This window comes from Schistocerca gregaria, chromosome X (assembly GCF_023897955.1).
Source record: "Schistocerca gregaria isolate iqSchGreg1 chromosome X, iqSchGreg1.2, whole genome shotgun sequence".
NCBI lineage: Eukaryota > Metazoa > Arthropoda > Insecta > Orthoptera > Acrididae > Schistocerca > Schistocerca gregaria.
Window position 1 is genome coordinate 296,241,784 of NC_064931.1, and position 25,023 is coordinate 296,266,806.

Here is a 25,023-nt window from a genome sequence, read left to right on the forward strand (position 1 = left end):
CGTCATTTCCCAATAAAGTATTCACTCAACGATAAAGCGTGTGTTGCAGCAGCAACGTGCAAAAACGGTTAATGTCAGTCTCAGTCATGCGTGGAATTTTTCGAACAGCTGCAAAATTGAATCTGTTGCTCGTGGCTATTTACATATACCGGGACCACAGTCACGGCGTATTTCTTACTCCTGCTAATATGTGTGCTAATGAATCAGAAGCAAAGACCAGCTCAGGCAAAGTGCTGACTCAACTGTAAATGGAGAAGGCACAAGGAAGTCTCATCAAAATTATTTTCTTAACCACAAAACCGCGATCCTGGCCGTCGTTTTCGGGATATTACAGAAAATTGATCACCTCATCTGGTTATCAATGAAAAATACGCACGCCAGAACAATCATCCACAAGCACGAACAGCCTCTCATTGCTTAGCGTCGGGACAGTAGTTAAAGCAGGAAAGCAGCAGTAATCAATTCCCGTACCCCCACTCTACGTACATCGGCCAAGCCAAAGCTACTCTGCTTTTATTTTCGCTCATAATATTCAACTTAATTACTACTGTTCTAATATACTGACAGCAAAGAAGAAGAACTCAGAAGCGAGCATTTTTGATTCACTGATTTTTGGCTTCATTGTCCAGCATACTCACGTACCCGTGTTAGGACGTTAGCTACGTGACGAAAAATGAACGAAGGAAGATCTAGACTAAACATCACGTCGACGACTACGCCATTACGAACGGAGCACATTATCGAATTAAAGGGAGGACGAATCTGGACGTGTTCTTTCCAAAGGAACAATCTCGAGATGTTTTACAAACTTCAGAAAACGTAGATCTTAATGACCAGATGTAGAGCTACCAATGCGTCACCCGGCTATGTCGCCTGATGGTATAATAAAGGAAGAGAACATTCAAGAGTTCTTGGGCGAAAATAAGAAGAGAAAGGAAAGAAAAATTTCTGCAACGTTGATGAAGACTCCGAAAAAGCTGAGAACATTTTTTCATGTATAATTGCAAATAATATCAAGAACCAGAGCTTATAATGACATTTAAACGACGTAATGACTTCATAAGTTGCTGCAACTCGGTCCTATACCAGGCATCGTCCCACTAGGAATGGTATACTCCTGGCTGTCTACGATCTGTGAAACTGCTCTGGCTGCTAGTTGTAGTGTGAGCTACAATTAAACGTACGACACGAACACGGCAACACCTGGCGTTTTCACCGAAGAAATGCTGAATTAAAGTACACACATCACTAAATGTTTTGCATCGCCTCATTATTTCAAAATTCATGACACAGAAAATTAAAATTGGCTACGACGCGTGTCTGTATATTCATTTGCGAGGTTTCCAGATAACTAACTTCTCCCAAACAGGCCACGAAGGCCCAAATGTACCGACCGGCCGCCGTGTCATCCTCAGTCCACAGACGTCACTGGATGCGGATATGGGGAGGGGGGGGGCACATGGTCAGCACACCGCTCTCCCGGCCGTATGTCAGTTTCCGCGACCGGAGCAGCTACTTCTCAATCAAGTAGCTCCTCAGTTAGTCTCACAAGGGCTGAGTGCACGTCGATTGCCAACAGCGCTCGACAGACCGGATGGTCACCCATCCCAGTGCTAGCCCAGCCCGACAGCTCTTAACTTCGGTGATCTGACGGGAACCGGTGTTACCACTGCAAGGCCGTTGGTTTCCAGATAACTAACTGTGCCCATTTTCGTGGAAAGGGGACATATATTTTCATCGCGAGTGTGTTCTCCTTTTTAATAGATACTCGATTATAAAGATGTGTTGATGTTAAAGACAATTATTCTCCATCGTAGAACAGCGGTCTTGGGGACAGTCCAGCATGTGTGTTGTGTGTGTGTGTGTGTGTGTGTGTGTGTGTGTGTGTGTGTGTGTATGTGTGTGTAGGAGGGTGGGTGGGTGGGTGGTTGCGCTAGGCACATGTGTCCTGACTAGAGCACAGCCTGTGGCGCGTGGCTGTGTCGCTATATTTTAGACGGACAAGTTGACCATGGGACAAACCACCATTAATCCCCTAATAGTGTTTAGTAGACTATACATGCTTTTGTGTTGGTGAAGGACCGTCGCCTCAAGGCGTCGAGCATCGGCAGCGGTATGGAGGAAGGCCAGGTGCGGCCAGCGACCGTGAAGGGACGGCTGCTGGGCATTTCATAAAGCGATTTGGAGTGTTCACCAGAAGTTCGTTGTTGTTCTAGAGGGGTGCAGTCTTTCTGAGAAATATGTTTAACAGACTGCAAGAAGCGTTATCTGTTTACCTTTCGTCTATCTGTGACTGATTTCCGCAGCCTGGAGACAGTATATCAATGCCACCAGAAGGATCTCTCTGTGAACCACCACCAGCAAGACAGAACAGGCCTCTATCCCTACCTACGGTGTGGAGAGGGAGAGAGGGAGGGAGGAGAGGTGGAAGGGGGAGGAGGCGTAAGACTGTCTCCAAGGTGGTTAGTTCGTGAGCTCTCATCGAGGAGGCCACACATTCAACTACCGCCCCCTCTTCAGTCTTTTGGACAACGACTTTCCCCAGCTCGTGTGTTGCATTATGACCCATTCATTATGCGTGATGGTTTTTTACGACAATTTAGAAGTGTAATTAGTACAGTGATGCATTTTTCCGTCAGCTGTGTTAACGTGTGTTAGCTCTGACTACCTGGGCTTCAGGGTGATTGTCGAGCAGGTGTCTGTAGCGAATTCTCGAGTCAAACTGCGACAGATACAGTCCTCAGTTGTATGCTTACAAGTAATACACTTATTAAACTCGTCTCCTTCTGACACCAGCAACTCGTCAGTTGACTATATTTTCCACAAAAAATTAAATTGTACGTTACACCCCAGCCCTTTTCCCACCAGTTTTTAATGGTATTGTAAAATTTTGCCCTAGCAGCATAATACATGTTGTATGGCGTCGTAAATTATTGAGCTGTATTGCGATTTTAGATAGTCCTTGTGTAGCGTTATGTATATAGTTGTGTAATTAGGACCAATCTATATGATTAATTAGTAATTAGGCCCGATCTTTATTTCAGTTTCCCAACCAAAAGAAATAAAGTACACTAACCTAATCCTCCTGCACCGGGGCAGTTCCAAGTGTTGGAGGCTACACTTGGGCTTTCCATCCAGAAGGACTAGGGTTCGAATCCAGGAAGAGGCGCAGTCGTTTTTAATTTTCCGCCAGTTCCAAGAGCCTCTGGTGGTATAATTATGTTGAGGGGGTGCACTTTGGCTTTCTGTTCAGGAGGACCAGGTTTCAAGTCCCAGAAATGGCACCGCCATTTTCAGTTTCCCACCAGTTCTCGGGTGGGGGGTGGTGTGCCCTGGGACAAAGAAATTCACGCCAAAATCCGAAACTCTCGCCAATTTTCTTAAATTCCTGCCAGTAGTGTAGGTGGACGAGGGAGAGGGGGAAGGGTTGGAGGGGGGAGGGGGCTGGGAACAATGTGCCGGTTGGCGAATACACATAACGTCCTCTGGGGGGGGGGGGGGGCATGGGCGTCGCTGGGGCGTAATTAATTGATCAATTTAATTACTTTGCATATCAATTTGATATCAGTTTGATACCAAAAGTGAGATGATGCCCTCCGTACCCTACTACTGTGGCGTACGCCGTGGTGCTCGCTATGGTCGTCAGGTATTACGATTCACAACATACAATCGTCTCCTAATAGTTGGATGCTATGCATGACGTTCTGTAGCCTTCGAAACGACGAATTCGGATCTGGAGCACTCAGCCCAAGGTTCCTCGGACTCAACAGGCGTAGATATCGTGCTGTATACCTGACGAACGTGGACGGATTGTGCTCCGTAATTCCTCAATCTACGTCTCAATTGGAATAGATTTTACGTCCGCAGCGCATCACTTTATCTTCGGTGTACACGTCAAGCAACTTTCCTGGTTGACAAACCTTCTTCGTGTAATGCAATGATGTGGACGTGATTACTGGTCGCGATCGTCCTTCGTGGCGTGAAGGATGTGCGCTCTACCGTTACACAGATGTTTCTAACGCGTCCCTACTGGTGCTTTACTACCAACTGAAACGCTACACTCCATTCGAGTGCGTCGCTCTATCCGTAGGTAGCGCTCATGGTAGGTGTGTGTATATTTACAAGCAACATCAGGGATGACCTTCCGATCGTTACACCAACAGTCACAATAGCAACAAACCTGCACGACGTATCGGGGTGATGCAAAACTTTTGTTGATGCGTGGAGAAATCGGCCTGTCACTGGGATGCTCAGAAAATGGATGCAGCAATACAAATAACATCTGTCCCAAACAGCTCACTGAAAAAATAAAACGGAGTTACCAAAACACAAATCACACTTTTTGGAAGAATATGACTTGTAAACAACTGAACATAAATAAAAGGTGGACGAATGTTTGTCTGGATCTAATATTATTCCTCGTCCATTCTCTTCTCGAAAGATGTATCGTATGAAATATGTACAGGGAGTACCAAAAATAATCTTCCAGTTTAAAAAAAATTATTACTGTTATGTTATTTGATATATGTCCGCCCCCGGTAGCTGAGTGGTCAGCGCGACAGACTGTCAATCCAAAGGGCCCGGGTTCGATTCCCGGCTGGGTCGGAGATTTTCTCCTCTCAGGGACTGGGTGTTGTGTTGTCCTAATCATCATCATCATTTCATCCCCATGGACGCGCAAGTCGCCGAAGTGGCGTCAAATCGAAAGACTTGCACCAGGCGAACGGTCTATCCGACGGGAGGCCCTCGTCACACGACATTTCATTTCATTTGATATATGTGCTTGAACAACGTATTGTTGGAAAGAGCAAACTCTCGAGATTTACATGGTTCCCGCTAGGTAGTAGCAGTGTTCGCCCATTTCACTTCTAGTAAAAGTGGTGTCGGGACAACAGAAAAAACGTTTTGTGTTCTATGTTTTGCGAAATGTGGATGAGTAATAAGTGACTTTCTTACTAGTTATTGTGTGGATTCTCTGACACCACAGAGCACTAGACGATGGTATGAAATATTCCGAGAAACAGGTTGTTTGTGTAAAGGCAAATCGCGGGCAGTCCCCAAGTGTCTGACACAGAAGTCGAAAGCATCCACCATAGATTGTCAAGCAGTCCGCAGAAATCCGTTCGCCGAATAGCTCGACAGCTCAATATGCCCCCGATGTTCGTCTGGCGTATGTTGCGTCGACGTTTACACACGAAACCATACAAAGTTCAGCTACTGCAAGCTCTTCATGAAAGTGACAAACAACAAAGTGTGGAGTTCTGTAATTTTGTTCTTGGCCAGATAAAGGATGACAGTTTTCTTCCACGCTTAGTGTTTAGTGACTAGGCAACATTCCATTTAAATGGAAGGGTGGACCGTCATAATGTGGGAATATAGGGTAGGGAACAACCACATGAAGTTGTACAACGTGGGAGGAATTCTCCAAAATTTAATGTGTTTTGTGCAGTTTCACGGGAAAAGGCGTATAGGCCATTTTACTTTGGGGAGAATACTGTTACAGGAAGCACATATCTAGATATGCTTGAGAACTCTTTTTTGCGCAGTTGGAGACCGATTAGAACGACTTCATTTACCAACAGGATGGGGCACCGCCACAATGGCATGTGGGAGTGCAGTAATTTTTAAATCAAGGGATTACGGAACGATGGATCGGTCGCCCTAACCAAATGATTGAGCCTTATATTACTGGCCTCCAAGGTCACCGGACCTGACAGTATGTGATTATTTCTTGTGGGGGTTTAGAGAAGGCTTTGTTTATGTGCCTCCGTTACCAACAACAATGAATGAACTGAGACATCGAGTAACAGCAACTGTGGAAGCTGTAACTCAATACATGCTCGCTGCAGTGTGGGAACAATTTGAATACCGCATTGACATACGTCGCTCATCGCAAGTGGGGCAAGTTGGACACATATGAAATGGTATCCAAAAAAATAATAATAATAAAAAATAAAGTTTTGCCAAATCGGATGACTCTTTTTGATACACCCTGTATATTGATGGCAAACCTATGAATCTTCAATAAAACTAAAATAGAACAGAAGTATTGGCCACAAGATATCACATAGTTTGTTATGTGCTCATGGTAGGAGGTAGCCACAGCGGAGGTCTAGCTGAATGGGACTTCACCTGAATAACGAGAGATATCTCGAGAGAGGTAAAAGATTTTCCAACTGGCGGTGATCCCAGGCTGTGTCATATTGGGGAGGAAAGGGTATCAACTCGTCTTGCGGCTATCTTGATTTACATTTTCCATATTTGAACGAAATTACGACCACTATAAACCAGAACGATTTCATCAACAAAGTATGGCCACTTCCTTCCTCCATAAATGTACTTGTACAACAACTGTTTATGTTCGATTTCTTAGCACCAAAAAGTCGATGGACTCTAGATTCCGAACTTAGTCCGTGTGGATAAGTGGATTAGTAACAAGTGTGGGCAGTGTTACAGATGCCAAATTCCTCCCGCTATAGCTGTCTGGATGCATTTCTTCTCGTCGTTCTGAAAAGCATTCTGCAACACGAACATGCTAAGTAAAGTATTACTGAGTTTAACGCTTTGAGTGCCAGTGGTTTCTGCCTGAAACCATATTTTTTCCCCTTAAGTATCACTGCCTTTCGCATGAAACCACCGGCGTTATTCCAAAACAGAGATAGGTAGGGCTACACCGAGGTATTTCTACGAATGTAGGGTATTGTAGCAGTAATTTGCAGCGTTCAAAGCAACATTCGGTGAGGAGATTGGACTACGTGATTGTAGGAGATTGTGACACGCGGTTCTTTTTATAGTGATCTTATTGAGGAGGTCATTGGATTGAAAGTAAGTATATATAAAGTTCTTTTAACGTAAATTTGAGTTTGTACTACTGCTTTTATGAGTGGTTTCGGAAGGAAATCATTGCAGCAGAATGTAATTTTGATATAAGTTCATTAAATTTAAGACCCATTCTTGTTTATTATTTAGAACTGTAATTTGTTGTAGGCATTATGAGTTCATGAAAGTTTCAATATGTGGGAGTATGTCTAGGAAAAATGCAATATTGCTTTCAAATATATCTCAAGAAATGATGGATGGTCGAAAACTGTATGTCCCAGTGGTTAGAAAGGGTAACCACAACCTTAAAACAATTGAGTTTTTACTTTTTGTCAATTTCTTCATTTATTCGTAATTTGGTATGATAAAAGAAAAAAATTATGTTCCAAAGTGAAGGCATCTCTTTAAAATAATTAATTGTTTACTTTTCACCAATTTGTTGTTGTATTCGATGCTCACTATGATTATAAATGTCAATTTTGTCAAAAATTTTAAAATTATTTTTTATTCCATTGGGGCCAAGAGGGTTGAACTAAAGCTTCACTCGACGACTGTCTGACTTAGTTAAATCAGGAGTAGGGAACTCGTTACAGCGAATGGAAAAGTAAACATGTGTAAGCAAAAAAAGCATAGTTCCACGTTTTGACCCAGACGAATCAACAGGGACCGACCTCCTGCCGAGCCATCTCGCGCCAATGGCGTCACTCCGGTACGGGATGGAGGGGCATCACCACTCTTCCGGTCGTTGTCGGCTTTCTCGGCCTTGGTACCGCTGTCTCTCACTCAAGTCGCTCCTAGCATAACAGTCCTCCCGCCAAGGTAAAGTCAGGCACTACCGAGAATCGAACCCGAGTCTCTTACATAGTACTCAGACACGCTGATCACAAAGCTGCTTAGGCGGACATGTAAAAGTAATGTATAACAGATTCCCTGTATCACATTTAGACCTAAGTTGTAATGTGCCAGCACATGTAATCGTAAACTGAACGCAGTAAGCTATCCGGGACAAGATTATTTACTCTCTTCAAATTCCGTGGAAGAATTATGACTGCCTGTCCGCTTCTGCACGCCTGTCATTACAAATACTTGCTTTCCCTAGACCACTTATGGCAAATTCCAAGATGTTTCCTTTGTGTAGGACATGTCTCATTTCCTCCCTTATTCTGTCCCAATCTGAGGCGTGCTCCGTCCCTAATAATCTCATCCTCGACGGACCTTCTCATCCTAATATTCCTCCATTTTGAACACTGCACGATGTGTACGTTGGCGGATCAACATCTTAAAGACCATCGTGAAAACGTGTTGTTTGAATTCTAAAATATTTCTTCTCCTGATTAAAAGCAGCTTGAAGGTAGCGCTTTCGTTTGCATTTTGTGTTAAGCACCTTTCCACACTCCTGCGTCGAGAGACCAGAACTGATACGACTTCCGCAGAGCTTCATCGTACTGATACTGATTCATTGTCTTCTGTGATTTCGAGAATGGAGCCTTGCAGAATACTCATGCCTTATAACGTCTCACCCGGGTAAATCACTTTTTCTCACTATGAGTCGTAGTTCCAGCCTTCTACACGAATACACACACAAGCACACACACACTTCGGGCTGTTGTGAATTCATCATAAATCACAATGTGCAGAAGCTGAGGCAACTGGCTGTGTACAAAAATGCACAGAGAAGAATTACAACCGAATTATTGTTCCACTACGTGACTTTTTATGACAACTTCAACTCGGTTCGTAATTTAAAGTAGACACACACGAATTACCCCATGATCCTACTTGAGGTAATGTTTCCCCGATGACCAGTTCTTAACATCATGCCTAGTATGCCTGTAAATAATAAACAAACTGACGGGAAAAATCGCAACACCATGGAGGAGTTGTGCGACTTAAACGAAAGCTAGCAGGCGCGTTTCTACAGCTGGAATGTGATATCTATTCAAATTTCGCCCTAGTCGCTAGTAGCGTCGCTATGACGATGCAAATCAGGTTTGCTTTATATACACGCTTCAACGGTCGTGAGTGTTAGTTACCTTTGAAATTCGACTAGGTGAATTGATGTCATTCAAGGACGCCCTTAAGGTGAAGATTCCATTATCAGCATCTCACTGAGTTTGAACGCGGTCGTGTAATAGCGCTACGATAAGTCGGATGTTCCTTCTGCAGTACTGCATAAAGACTTTGCAGGAATTTTGGCACTGTACATGACTGCTGGCAGCGATGATTACGAGAAATGTAGAGCCGCCAGAAGACCTGGCTTCGGACGGCCACGTGGCACTACCGAGGGCGAAGACCGTCATGTGCTGCGTATGGCTCCGATGCATTGTACTGCATCTGCAACTGCAGCGGCAATCTGAGCAGCAGTTGGTACCACAGCGACACAATTAACTGTTACAAATTGGTCACTTCAAGGATAGCTCCGATACAGAGTAGGACAATGTGGTGATTCGACCTGTTATACTGTACTTCCATTCACGAACAGCATTCAAGGGGGTGTTTTCTAACGGGAAAACGCTCGAAGTAGGCTTGCAGATAAAATTTAAACTCTATTATGTTTCTGCCAGTTAGCTATGAGGAAGTAAAAAGTGAAACGCGGTGCTGCCGTCCAGCCGAGCCAGCCAATGGCAAGTAACCATCGACAATGAATTCCCCGAGCGCACACGGGTAGTTATTAACAGTGCCTTTGTAGTCACTTTATAAGATACTTTGGAGCGGTTTTTAGGATATTGGTGTATTATTTGGTGATCCTCTCCTGTCCATTGAAATTCCGGCAAAGAAAGTTGATTCCGAGATCGCGAAATATCTTGTATCATTGTATAAAACTTATTGGGTCTTTAGAACTCCCGCAACAAACAAAAGTACTACAATACTGCTCACACTGTAACAGTAACGAGTTGGCGACTGTACCAGCTGAAAAGGAATTGATGTCCTTTGGTGCTTTGTTTGTTAATAATTTGACAGAAAATAAACTTAATCCAGCTTAGGAATAAGGAAATGAATGTATTTGCGTTTTAATTTTTACCCTATCAGCTGTGAATTGCCGACTATCGAAGTAAAACCAGATACAAACTGCTCGCTAAACTAACAGAAACTTCCACGGAAGTAACCGGCACGTTGTTATATAAATGAAAAAGCGTTTACATCCGCGTAAGTCAACTGTGACCATTAAAATTTACGTCCAAGTTCTCATTCTATGTACTTCACGTTCTGTGGAACAGGTGTTACGTAAGAATTTAAGGTACGTGAATTATTTACAGTCTCGCAATCGAACAGGCAAAGCGATATGAATGCACGAAAGCCATGCAGTTGAGTGCATGCAAGTTGGGGACTGAAGCTGGAGCGCTTTCTCTAAGTAGGCCGGCGACGGCAAAAATCGTGACTTGGCTCCACTCCAGGAGAGCGCTTTCACTTCAATTTTTCTCTTTTATTTTCACCTCTAGTTCTACTGCGTCGTTTGACATTTGCATTTTGGCAATAATTCATTAGGAAAAGAAACACGTGGCGATAAGAGCCAAACAGTGGTCACTTTCCATTAAGACAGATTAAGCTAACAATAACTACTGTGGAGAGATAAAATCTGGCGTCAGAGCTTGCTATGAGATTTCTCGAGTCCAAATCGCAGTTCGTATGTTCATCGCTGAACAAGGTAGACACAGTAGGGCAGCTTGTCCACAACTTAGCTAGGGCAGCGAGAAAAATACGCCAGCCACAAAGTCAGTGCTCAGCCTATTCCAGCTGCGGGTGTGACCAGCATCAAGCAATCCTAGTGTGCGGAAGTACTTTTGTTCACTTGATTAACGAAAGGAATGACGTGCAAACAAGATTAATTAATATATCTGCCTGGTCTAAAACAGGCATTAACGGATTTCTCTGATGCCAATATCAATACAACTGACAGTGATACGCTGAAATACCTTTAAGTCTGGATAATTTAACTTCGTCGTAAAGTCGCAATTGGTGATATAACTGAACGCACAGTCATTGTAGGCGAACATATTATGCCCACGTATTTATGCCATCAGTAAAAACGTCTTTCTACCATATTTTGTGTCAGCTATCTAAAACGCAGACAAGGAACCTTATACTGAATTGACTTACTTATATACGCTACCAGTCTCTCTCTATGTGTACTTATGAGCGATGAATTTTCCTAGAAATGGATTACTTTTATATTGTAGTGCATCTGTTTTGTCGAGTAGCAGCAAGTACGTGTGGTAAATTAGTATTGGAAATTTGTGGTAAGTTACTATGGGACCAAATTTCTGAGGTCATCGGTCCCTAGCCTTACACACTACTTAATCTAACTTAAACTAACTTGCGCAAAGGGCAACACACACACACCCATGCTTGAGGGAGGACTCGAACCCCCTAACGAGGGGGCGGGGGAGCGCAAACCTTGGTAAGACGCCTCAGATCGCGCGGTTACCCGCGCGGCGAAGTACATGTATTATTATCAGTACTATAACATTGATTTCTAAATATCAAACAGTGGGAAGTTCCGCAAACAACACTAACAATATGGAAAGGATAGGTTGCTACTTATCACATAAAGCAGGCGTTGAGTCGCCTTCACTCCCTGTGGCAATGACCACGTGTGTGTAAGACGTGTGAATATTCTCTTTTGCAGAAGACCTCTGTCAGAGAGCTGAAAATATTTCTAGTGTTCCTCTTTCGTTGCAACTGTCTACGATTCAGCGCCTCCTTTTCGTGGTGACAAGTAATCTATTCTTTCCATATTGTTGGAATTTATAAATATTTGTGATTTAAAAACAATATTGCTGCTGTTTTCACCGAGTTTCATTTGAAATTTCCTAACATAATTTGTGCCAACAATCTAAAAAGAAACACATAGAAAATAATACTGTCTCCTCTTATGTTAACATGTGTTTCGGTGCCTTTTTCGCACGAAGGTGATGTAAAATGAGAGTTCATTGTAGGAAGCACAAGTAGCGCTAAATACTTTCTTTCACGATACATACTTTGATTACCTAGTTTGTTTATTCATCATATCCACTGTGAATGTCGAACTGGAGCTGTGATTTATATTCACACCCTGCCGCATAATTTGCAACCAGTCGCGTTTTTAAATTCTGATTCGAGGTACTTTCTGCGTCATTAACTGGTTTTATAGCCACTGCAGGCTCATCAGTAGATGGAAGTGTTACAGAAACATCACTTACTCAGATTATGTTTCTTTAACACCTCCATCTGCTGATGAATCTGCTGTGGCTTGAAAACTTGTTAATGGTGCAGGCAATAAATCGTATCGAAATTTAAAACAGCGACTGGTTGCATAATGTAGTCACATAAATCTCAAATTCGTTAATTTATAAATGATGTTACTTGCATAACTCTGCATTTTCCTATTGCTAGTTCACACTCTCTGCACCAGGCTAAGATCTGATTTTGTTTTTGTTATTATTTTAATTATGTGTTTCAGCGTCTGCCATATAAGTGAACACTTATGAACAAGAATTTTCGACTTGTTAAGAAGTCCCGCTCAGCTTACCTGTTCAAAAAGAAAGAAAATGGAGATGGTAAAATACTACTACTTTAGTTTCCTAGTGTTTTACTGTGTCTCTTTTCCTGCACTCACTTCTTGGGCCTCACAGAATTTCGCTTAAGAAACCAGACCCGCTTTCTGGAGGATAAAATTTCAGACCTAGGTCTTGCCGTCCAGATTTCCTATGACTTATCGAAACAGGTTGAGTTGAATACCAGGAGGGCTATTTTGAAAATAGCATGGCCGATTGCCTTCCACATTCCTGTCATATTCCAGCTCCGACACTAATGACCTTGTCGTTGTCTTGATGTTAAAAACTTGTCTTCCTGCCTACATAATACGTCTCAAAATTCCGCAACAGACTGAGGTGAGTGGTCTCGGACAACAGTCCTGTGGATCGATTTCGCTATATTCTATGTAGATGGATTTCATTTATGGTCTTTTTCAATCGCTATAATCAACTCTGTGCTGAACGTGTCAGCGGCAAATGGTGTACAGAGGCGACTGGCGACCACGAATGCCCGCCAGCGTGAGGCGATACGTGACGCTGCAGCATGTTCCGCAGGCTTTTTCTCAAACCGAAAGACATAATGGAGAGCTCGACTTGCTGATACTCCAACAAGAGGTCCAGAAATAAAAGCAAAGAACCTGTCACTCTGACACAAACAAGAAACTTAGAGCGGGTGCCCCCAATTAAGATTCCCGAAACTATGCCCGTGGCCAGTGTGACAGCAAATGCGAAACCGAGGAGAAGCTAAACTGATTAGAGCAACATGAAAAGGAACGTCTGAGCGGCGGAAGAGCTCGTTACGTGCGGGGCCGGATCTGGCGGTTTGCAGAGTCACCTCAGATATAGAGCGGAGGCGTAAAAAACGACTGCTGCCTCGGCTGGCCTCAGCACGCCGTTACGTAAGCTCCTCCGGCCGGGGACTCCGTCGCCAATCTCCGGGAGCGAAGGTCGTCATAATCGACAACAATTATCCAGGACGCCACAGAACAAGATCGATCACGACCCGAGCGCGTCGCCACTACATCGTTCCAGCAACCTCCTGGACAACGCGGACCAAAAAACGATAAATAGTCTCGAGTTCTCCTGCACTGTTGGCTGCACGTAGAACGAGGCTGTGGACAAGAATTCAGGAGAGTCCAGTTCGCTACACGTCTCTCTCTCTCACACACACACACTCACTCACTCACTCATTTTCCTGCTCTCTGCTTTTTAGTATCATGCTTTTTCTTTCCTTTTTTTTGCGACTTTAACATTTCGTCAGCATCAGACTAGCGACCACAGACAATTTTGTGGAAGGGAATTAAGGCTGGACAAATAATACTCTCGTCTGAACGAACTCGAGATTTCCCGATACGTCGAAAAGCTCGATAGAGCATCAAGTCCTGTTCGAAGAGTTACGTGAAATTTGACACAGGCGGGGCAAGCGTAAGCGTTCGCGACAAGCTAAAAAATTGTCACAAGAATAAGCTATAGCTCTGTTTGAGATGTAAGAGTTTCGTGAAACACGGGTGTAAATGGTACTAAATCCTACCAGGTACAAACTTCTGTTGTATTTGAACTAATTTACAATAGCACTCCTCGCACAAAAATTATTGCTACTGTATACAAACATTTACGATGACTTTTATATAAAGCTAACAGTCAAAGGCTTAAGTATCGACCACTAAAAATATTAATCGGGTCTGAACAGAATGCAATGTTTTATTTGGGTATTAGATACTAATAATTTACCAAGTCAGTTTGCGTATTGGCATTTCGACCTTTTTCATATATTGCAATGTGTAAAAGCGTTACCAGTATTTTAATCAGTTTTAAAACAGGATGGTAACATTCACATGAAACAAAGAACAAAATTAATTGGGAAATTAATGTTTAATAAACGAAATAAATCATATTAGCAATGGCGATCGCGAGAATAAATAACAGTGACAAGACTCGTTGTGGAGCACCAACAGACGCGACTAGATGGCTGGACGAGCACGAGAATGAGATAGAATCGTTATTGTTATCATTTATTTATTTATTGAAGGCCGAGTTTATATGTGACCTGTAGTCTGTAAGATGTATGTGTTCCACGATGATTTTTATGATTAAGACCTAGAATATGTTAATGAAGCCCGAGATTTCTCGAGCTGTTACGTCAGTTTGAGTCGTGCTCAGGTACAACAGTAAACGGAATGCGGCGTGTCCTTCATGAAATAATTACCACAACATTCGTCCCTAATGGTTCAGGGGGAAAAGAGAACGAGTTTAATTTCCGGGGTTCACGTTATGGCAGTCGTCTGACGTGTCGGGAAGCACACCTGATGTGTTTCGATACCATGAGCGACTCCTACTGGACCTCGGCAACGACACCGGTCAGACATCGTTTACCTCTCAAGTTGTTTGGTAACGCATGTGGCTGACGACTGTACTCGAACGGGAGACATATGAGGCAGACGTAACTCGCAGGCGACCTCGGCAGTGATAGAAATCTTGCAGACACAGGTACAACGGTGTTTTAAGTAGATGTTGCGGCATTCGTTTCAGGAACTGGCATTTCCTAGTGTCCGAGGACCTGCTGCTACCACGACGAAGCCCCTGAGTAAGTCACAAGCAGCGTTCACACCGAAAGTTATATACGGACTACCCATAATTCTAATGCGTAACTTATACACTGTCAGTAGACAGTTGCGGTGGAGGTAACGTTCCCGGCGGCGATTCGTCTAAGGCGGAAAACGAATCTCGCCAGTAGGAGTACTGTAATCCGAATACCATTGGATTCCCTGGGAGCTGTCTGAAGTCCTGTGGTAAGTCGCCCTGGAAATTTGTTACATCTGGCCAATATGGACCGTACGTCCACACTCGATGTAGGGATGCTTCGGAGAATCACGTCCGCATACTTCCCGTGGGCGCTGGACAAAGGATTTGTTACTTATGGTTTATTGGCTAAGGTGGTCCTTTTCAAAGGGTCTAACCCTCTAACAGGGGCATACCTGCAGGCTAGTTGCAGAGGAACATGTGTGGAGATAGCGGTAGGTATACGTATATTGGACTACGGAGCAAATTATATGATCACCGGCTAACGAAGTACTCTCTCTCTCTCTCTCTCTCTCTCTCATCCACCCACCGACCCACCCACCCACCCACACACACACACACACACACACACACACACACACACACACACACACTTTTTAAGACGTGTTGTTTAACGTCTCGTTACTGCCTGTAACGAAGTAGGGCTCTTTGACAATGATAAAATAAAAACTATCGTTCCAAAGACTAGTCAAATTACAACGTACTCGTAGATCTATGAAGTTTTGCCATCTTCTCGCAGAAATTTGGTCTAAGGTTACTATCTCCATACTCCTTGTAAAACCGTCTGACAATTGGAAATAGACGCATAATATTTTCCTGCCTTACCTACAATACTGTCCTTTTACAAGAAATGTTTCTTTTTACGATACAAAAGCGCTGTGAAAAGCAGCATAAATGCTGAATTTATCTCCGAACCACGGCTATGAACTCTTGTTTTGGTGATTATGATGATGTTTGGTTTGTAGTGCGCTCAACTACGCGGACATCAGCATCCTTACAAATTCCCAATCTTTACTCAGTCCAAGCTCGCCACTTTCACGAATGATAATAAAATGATGAGGACGACACAAACACCCAGTCTCCGAGCGGAGAAAATCCCCAACCCGTTATATCGAATATTAGTTTCAGTGTCCTATCCAGCCAGCAGTTTAGTTCATTATTCCTATTCACTGCTGTCGTCAGAATGATGTTTCATTTTCAAAAGAATCGGCCTCCATAGCTGAGGCCACGCATTCTGTGTGGTAATGCACAACTTGGATATAACCACCCTAAATGCTGGCGGTGGAAGAAATTTCGTCATCGATATTTATCTGGCCAGAGGAGGGGAGATCACCGTGTGAGCTTGTAGCTCATCAGAACTAGTGCTGATGTGATCGACTGAAATATTTCGGCATAATGAGGACGTGCGACATTTCTGATCGGTCTGCAGGGTAGCTCGACGCTCCTTCTTCTCCTTCTCCCTCTTCCATTCCTTTCCCTCAAGCCCATTGCTGCAAGTGCACGTTATAAAAATCCATCTTCCGGTAACTTCTGTTTATTGTTCTAATTATTATGTAGGATAATAAATTGTGTATTTTCATTTTATTTGTACTACGGTAATTTTTAATTTCTAAATGTAGAATAACATACTTATTCCAATATAATTAATGTAGAATGTCTGGTTTGATGTAGGAGAGGGCTTGAAGGCACTAATCTTGCTAAGTTAAATAAAATAAGCTATTTTCTTATACGTACTCATCGTATCAAAAACACAAACACGTTACAACATTCAAACGCAATTGGTGATACCAAAATGAGTCATGGAACGAAACCTAGTTTAATACGTACTGGACATACCTCAAAGCCAACAATGCTATACGACATTACAGCGGTGAAGCTTATTTTTCTAAAGTGTTGATATTTCTTTGGTCACAGAAGACTGTTCACTCATGGTTGGGCATAACAATGGGAAACCTCTATAGCTGCTTCACAGACCACCGAGATTCGAAAACATTGTTCGTCATTACTAACCTAACTTTTTTGCAGCAGTAATATGCAGTAGTGTCCTCAAGCAGCAACTTTAAAAATATATAATTCTTCCATCTGGATTTTTGAGCGATGCAAAATACCGTTAGGTTACAAGAAAAATGTTGTAACTCTATTACCAATGACGGATGGTGATGGCAGTTGCTAGTATCACTTCCATAATGCGTGGTTGTAAAATCTGACGCGAATTGTGTACAGAAGTATGTAGTGACTAGTAGAGAGCGAACTGGTGGAACATCAAATTGCGTTCCGGACATAAACAAGAACACGTGAGGCAAACTGGCTCTGCAACTTATCTCAGAAGATCGGTTGAAGAAAGGCAAAATCACATTTATGTAGAAAAGACTTTAACGACGTTCACTTGAATACGCACTTTGAAAATACGTTATCAGGGATAAAATACAGAGAGCTGAAAGTTACCTACAACTAAAAAAAACCGACATAAGTTATACGACTCGAAGAAAATAAAAGGTAACTGTAACTGAAAAATATTTGAACTGAGTTAATAGCGTAGTAAAAAGAGTCTATCAATGAATACAAATAAGACTAAAACGATAATAATAGAATGTAGTCGAATTAAGATAGGTACTGAATCAGCAAAGGAAATGAGACACTGAAAGTAGCAATCGAATTTCGCTGTTTTGGCAAAGAAGTTGTCGACGACTGCAAAAATAACGAGGATACAAAATGTAGACTGACAACAGAATGAAAATGTTCCCTGGAAAAGAGAAATATTTTAACATATAGCATATGGTTTTGGTGTAGGAAACCATGTCAAAACATGCTTTTTCGAAGTGTAGCCTTACATGGAACTGAGACATGGACATTAAGAGTACTGAAGGTAAAAAAATAAAATCTTCACAAGCATGGGCTTGCAGAAAATAGTTGAAGATTAGATGGGTAGATCCAATAGCTAACGAAGAGGTGTTGAATTTAACTGGGGAGAACAGAGTTTTATGGCACAACTTGACTAGAATAAGGGAGAGCTTGATACAATATACCCCGAGGCATCAAAGAATAGTTAATTTTGTAATGTACGAAAATGGAAGGGCGGGGTTAAAAATGCAGAGGGAAACGAAGCCTTGAATACGGTTAACAGGTGTAGATTCCAGTAGTTACGCAGATATGAAAAGATTTACACAACATAGACTAGTGTGGGGACCTGCATCAAACCGGTATTCTGAATGATATTCACAACAACAACAATGATCTTGATTTCTTGATATAGTTCTGCCTTCTGCTTAAAACTGTTTTTTTATCCTTGTTTGTTAAGCAGAACTATTTCAGTGCTTATTTGTGATTATATGTATCTTACATAATTTTTTTTAAAAATTCAGTAGAGTTTAAATGGTTTTTAAGAATAAATTAGCCTATCACATGTGTATTTAGCTTCGTTGTAGTTGTTCACCTGAATGCGTGTCGGTCATATTTTAAATTTAGCAAGGTAGCGTTTTTTGTATTTAATTCTATGACGGCATTTGGCTAGCATAATTTTTCTTTGATAGACTCTACGAATTTGTAGCACGTCGTCTGCGAAGTAGCGATGAAAAATGTATTGCTGAAAAATTTATTTTTGCAGAACATTCACCATAGGTAACGTTTTATTACCATGTAATCCTTCAGTGGTGTGACTTGTTTTTGTCTGTAAATACTCATTTTCACGCCCTTAACCACTGCACTGTTAGATTCGTTTCGTTATTAAATATTAAAAAACGAATGAATGAAACATAGAGCGACACACTGAGTGATAACTGTTTCCTCTCTATCCATGTGGCGTGATATTTTAATATGAGTTGCAAGTAAACAAAAAAAATTAAGAAACAGACTATTTCGTTACTTTTTATATTGTGTGCTATCAGTCCACAGAGTGTACGGAAGAATTCCATAGCCGGCCGAAGTGGCCGTGCGGTTCTAGGCGCTGCAGTCACCGCTACGGTCGCAGGTTCGAATCCTGCCTCGGGCATGGATGTGTGTGATGTCCTTAGATTAGTTAGGTTTAACTAGTTCTAGGGGACTAATGACCTCATAAGTGAGTCCAATAGAGCTCAGAGCCATTTTTGAAGAATTACATAGCGTAAAATATAAAATAAGATTGACACATGTTGTGGTGGGTAACTGCAGTAATAACACAGATAAAACGCTTTGAAAGTGTACTGTGTATTATGGAAATAAAGTGAGATCCACGGATGACTGCATGCAAGTGATACACCATGACTGGATGATAAAACAAAGACAAATACTGTATACTGCGCAGAGGTCAGAGTTGTAAGTATCAAAAGTAGCGTGCCAATTCAAGCTGTCCTGGTAGTGACTCCTCAGAAAATCAGTTATCTAATTCTAGGAGCAACGTTAGTCTTTCAGGTACACAGGTTAAACCTCTAGGTCCAAGGAGGATTGCTCAACTCCCGCGTTGACAAGAACCGTGTTCTTAGACCTTTTCTGCTGCGCCAGATTCCGGTTGCGCGCAACGAGTGTGAACACGCACTGCCGCTAGGTTTTTCTTAGTTCCAGCCGCCAGCTACCACCCGGGACAATCGCCATCGGCGTTCCGCGCATTCTGACAACCGATCGCATCGCCCTCTGTTTCGGGTCGGCGCAGTTATTTACGACAAACCGCCTGCCACGCAGCCCTCATTAGATTCGGCAGCTGACTTCGTAAATGTACCAGGCCGACTTCCTCTGATACTGAGTTTTCTCGATATCGTCATAGACAGAAACTAATTACAGATTGAGGTAGATATCGAGAAATAACTGATTTAGTATCGACAGAAATTGTGTATGTGTGTGGGGACATATTTGGTGGTGGTGGTGGTGGGGGAGGGGGGGGGGGGGTAAAACTGTAGGAGACCAAGAAATGAATAAAATAAGCAGTTTTAAATGGATGTGGTTTGCAATGGTTATTCGGAAATCAAGAGGCTTGCAAAGAACAGAGTAGCGTGGAGAGCTGCATCTAACCAGTCTTCTGTCTATATACCACAACGACAACAACGTGAGTTTTGTAAAAAGTTTTTGTTTTTAGCTTCTTTATATTGTTATTTTATTTCTTTTTTCGATGACGAAGCTTTATACCGCAACATTCGTCCGACGAATCAGAAAAAATCTGTAAAACTATATCCGGGGAAGTTAGTTGTATTACCGAGCGAGGCAAGGCAGTGGTTAACATACTGGATTTGCATGCAGGAGGACCACATTCAAATACACACCCGTCCAACCTGATTGATGTTTCCCGTGATTTCCCTAAATCACTTAAGGCAAATGCCAGGATGTTTCCTTTGAAAGGGCACGACCTATTTCATTCCCTGTCCTTCCTTAATACGAGCTCGTGCTCCGCCTCTAATGACCTCGTTGTTGATGGGTCGTTAAACACTAATATTTCTTCCTTCTTTCCTTAGTTGTTTAATCGACTGCATGTACAGTATAATACGTATCTTCTTCTCCGTCCTATATATTCTGTATATGTCGTTAAATACTGTGTCGTCTCAACCAAGTTACTCTTCATGTTGTTCTGAATAGAGCGTTGCTATTGCTTCAAATATTGGATCAGTTTACTGATTGTTGTTGTAATATTTCTTGTATGAGCTCACCACTCTTAATTCTTGCGAGGCCATACGATGATATTATTTTCTTTTCATTCTGTCTCTTAGTGGCTTAATAATATCTGTCATTTCGTATACTACACCTTTGTTCCCATGGATAGGTTTAATCTTTCAGCAGCGCGTGGATATCTTCCGTCTGTGGCTGGCATTGTCTCTATTTTGCCTCATTTATTGGTTTCACGTTACACTGACATAACTTTATTTCCAAGTTTTCAGGTCTTTGTTTATCAAAATGTGTATTTTTTAAAGAAAATGAACTGTCGTGTAAATCGTTATTAGAAATCTGTTGGTTTTCACAGACTTGTACTATTTACATTATGGACTTCAGTCAAATTACAAATATTTTTCCGTCAAAATGCAAGTATAAAGATACCAAAATTCACCACACACACACACACACACACAAAACAACGGGAATCAAGGCTGTGTAATACATTGCCGGAAAGAAAGAGCAACTGCCTTAGGTATAAGGTCATTATATTGACAAGTGCGGTGACAGGTAGTTCATCATTATATAGGAGTATATGATAACAAATTCAGACCAGATGAAACATAAAATAAAGGGTGTTCAAACAGTCGCATCAATATATAGTGTACTCCCTACTCGTCCCTAGTTGGTCTGACAAAAATATTGTCTATGGCTGATAAAGATCCTGAGCCAGATGCAGTCGGTTTCTCTGTCTCAGAGGAAGTCTTCCGGCCCGAAATATCTGAGTATTCGCACAGGGTGGGGTTACTGGTAGTTCGAAGCTCCAATGTTAGGGGTGTAATGTGGTCCCTTACGGATATAGCTGCCAAGGAGGGGAAGAATTCCAATGTGCAATCTGTGTGCACAAGGCGCGGAGTCATTCCATATGTGTAATGCGTGCTTCTGGATCCCACGAAAATCACAGGGTTTAGCCAACAGAAAATGGTGGCTCATGTAGTAAGTAATGATGTTTGTCGCTGTAGATCGAAAGAGATTCTCTCTGGCTTCGGGCGGCTATCTGAATTCGCAACGACTGCTAGTTTTGCTTGTGAGATAAACCTGGAGCACACGTCGGAAAGATCGATTGCAGATCTTTTGTACAGAACCAAGTGGAGGGTCTGAATCAGAAGCTCATACGGTACTGCGAGCGTGTAGGTTGCAGATTCCTCGACTTGGGCCATAAGGTGGTGGCGGTTCTGGTTTTGCTTAGCAGGTCAGGGATTCACTACACATAGAAGGCGGCTACACGGGTAGCGAGGGCTGTGCGGAATGGTCTGGACGGCTTTTTATGTTATAGTGTCCAGAGAAAGTACAGAAACGGTTACAGTGTCAATGCGGTTAGGGCACGTAGATGTAGATAAAGGTGGCGAATAGCATCCTGCGATAGACCGTCACAGGCCACTGGCGCCTGTTGTTCTTGCAAGCCCTGCGAAACGAGTTAGTTCCCACTTCATCATGCCTCCTACGTGTTCAGTCGACTAGAGATATGGTGATCTTGCTGGCCAGGGCTGTTCTTGTGCACCACGAAGAGCACGTAACATCACAGCATCTGTATGTGGATGTGCGTTGTCCTTCTGAAAAAGCACATCACCTTCATGACTAATAAATGACAGTGACATTGAGATAACAAATAGCCTCTGCAATGTAGCACGCACTGGTTATTTTACGCTCCAAATATACCAGATATGACGGGGAGTAGTTACTGATTGCCCGCAACACCATGAAGTTTGGGATGTCACCTGTGCGCCGTGGGCGAATGAACACTGGGATAAACAGCTCACCAGATCCACATCATACACATGTACGTCCGTCTCTCGCATATGCACTGAACCTACTCTGATCACGGAAGAGAACAGATCACCATTCCACTCTCCAATCAACTCTTTCACGACTCCAGCGTAGCCTAGGTTGGCACTGTCGTGGTGTCAGTGGTAGGCTGGCCAGAGGCATTTATAATCTTAATCCTGCTACAGGCATCCAGTTTCCTATGGTCCCTGATGACACATCAAGTGCAACATGATCCGGGATTTCGTCCCTGGATTATGTCTGGTCGGCACCGCTGCTCGTGCATTGGCTCGATCTTGACGTGCGTCTGTACTACGAGGACTACCAGAATCTGGTCTATTGGTGTGGGAGTGTTCTACAGACCACTGTTGAAAGCTGCGCCACACCACCGATACATTGCACCCAAGATGTGCAACACTCACTCGATACGTCCATCCAGGCCCACAGTGTGACCCTGTTCTAATGGCTGAAGCTGTTCAGCAGGAGTACGTACTTTTTGGTGCGGCACGATTGTACCCTAGAATGAATGCTGCAAACGCTGTTCACCTCTAAACTTAGCACAATTATTGCCTATATAATCAAAACAGAGGACACGAAACAGGCCCCTTGAGCTCCATCTGATCGCTGATGACCGTAACAAATGATTCGCTAGCTCTATAGCCCCTCAGTATACATACATTATACTGTGGTGCCACGGTACACACTTCTTGAGGGCGTTGCATTTTTTTTCCGACAGTGTAATTACCGTGGGTGCTTTACATGGTAGCGATTTGGGTACTACTGTCGCTACTCAACGACCAAATACTGAGAACTGGAGGGGAGCTACACGTCCGCTTAGAAGCTTCAGCTTGTGGTTGCTCAATATGGCAACAGGTTTCCTTGATAGCTACCCTGCTCCTGCAGTATTTCGAATCTTTGTCGCAAGAGACAACCGACGTCTGGTGAGCAGCTAAGGATTATTATAGTCCTCCGTATTCAGACGAAAAGTGGAATTTTTATTTAGCTCCTAGGCTGGATCGCTTTGCCTAGCGAAACAGTTATTTTTCGTTCGTCTAAATAGTATGTTACCAGTACGTACAATGGTCGCCAAGTTTAGAAACTGTCATTTCTGCAATTTTTCCTTGAGAAACTCTGAACGAAAACTCATTTACTGTGTACCAAACGTTGCTTTAATTACAGATGACGTTAGAATTACAGCTGCAGTTTTTCGGTTCCCCTGTAATTCACTACAGTTTATACAACACACAGGACCCAGGAACCAGCTACCACATAATTCGTTTCAGTTTGCTGAGATATGATATATCAATTGAAGGGTGACACTACTGGTATAAAGGTATCGAAAGAAGATTTTCGCAAATAACAATGGGCAATCAAGCGTGTATTTATGCTTAGCGGTTAAGATTTGCAACTTTTTGTATATAGGGATACCGAAACAACTACGGAATAGTTAGATAGAACGCTGTGGAGTTTAAGTACTGTTTCATTTTGCGACATCAGCTGTGCATTTAGTAGTGCGGTAACCGAAAATACGGGCTTCCAAGTTCGCTCTCCTATCCGACGTCGGGTTTTAAATTTCATTAATGTACACAGCAACGTATACCCGACTGACTAAAAGTTAAAAACATAGGAGAGCATGCTGAAAAGTAATGCTTCCGAGCTTTTATGTCAGAGGCCTATAAACATACAGACATGAAGAATGAAGATGTAGAATGTTCGTAACGTTTGTTTCATTTAAAAAGCTTTAAGAATTTTTACAGTAAAAAATCTGAGGCATTACTTTTCAGCATGCTCTCGTATCACGCCAGACATCTATAAGTAACAGTGACCATACTATAGAGTAAAACTCTGATGGAAACAGTGTAAAGGTATTGAAAAGGTCACCAATTCGTTGTTCAAGTGTTATCCATGTTCAGACGTCAGTTACGCAATGACTGTTCAATGAAGTCGTCACCTATCGCCATACAAAATATTCAAGGAATTGTGTTTTCGACAGTTAGTTTCGAAAGCGGACTGGCAAGCCGGAGTATACACGTGTATCAAAACTATTCTTCCTATATTACTTTTCGGGCTCTTATTATTATCGTTCTGACGAACGACGAAACGTATTAATAGTAATGTTAACAGTGAAGGAAAAGGACAATTAGAGTCGTCGTTAATTTCATCTGCATTTACAGCCCGCCTAAACCACACACACACACACACACACACACACACACACACACACACACACACACACTACACGCACCACACATCCTCTTCACAAATAGATGCACAGTTTTATCTCGTTTGGCGCAACTGTAACTTCCCTCCCCTTTCCACGACCTAACCGTCGTTATGAAGGGTAGCGGCCGTCCTTGCCTATTTTACAGAAGAACAAAATCGATTGCGATAGTCGGAACACCATTTTTATTAGCATGGAATGCAAAAAGCACACAGGCATAGCAAGCGGAAACCAAGAGCTCCTTGCTTATTTTGCTCGGGAGAAGGACGCTAACACGAGAAAGGAGAGACTGAAGAAACGATCTCCCATCTGTGTCCTTAATTAATGGTGCAGAAACCGACAATCTCAGATATTCGTCATTGACGGCCACCTACTAAAGGCAGCTATATTCAATAAACTTTGCAAGCTAAACAGTGCAACGGTTAAACGTCAGCCAGTTTCCCAGAAAACCTTGTGTCAGATGTGTCTCGCTTAAATCTGATAACAGCGGACGTATTTCGAAAGTGATCGTCCCTG

The 25,023-nt window shown here is 42.6% G+C and overlaps 1 protein-coding gene across 2 annotated transcripts in view; it reads right to left on the minus strand.

The window, feature by feature from the left end:
* LOC126299232 (Krueppel-like factor 1) overlaps positions 1 to 25,023 on the minus strand; it is a 165,070-nt gene that overhangs the window by 12,260 nt on the left and 127,787 nt on the right. The window contains exon 1 of one of the 2 annotated variants that reach the window (XM_049991017.1): positions 4,181 to 4,293. The exons of the other annotated variant lie outside the window; for it this stretch is intronic. Coding sequence (XP_049846974.1) covers positions 4,181 to 4,282 — 102 coding nt within the window. The 5' untranslated portion in view covers positions 4,283 to 4,293. Of the gene's footprint in view, positions 1 to 4,180; positions 4,294 to 25,023 lie in introns of those variants that run through there. 2 annotated transcript variants of the gene reach the window in all.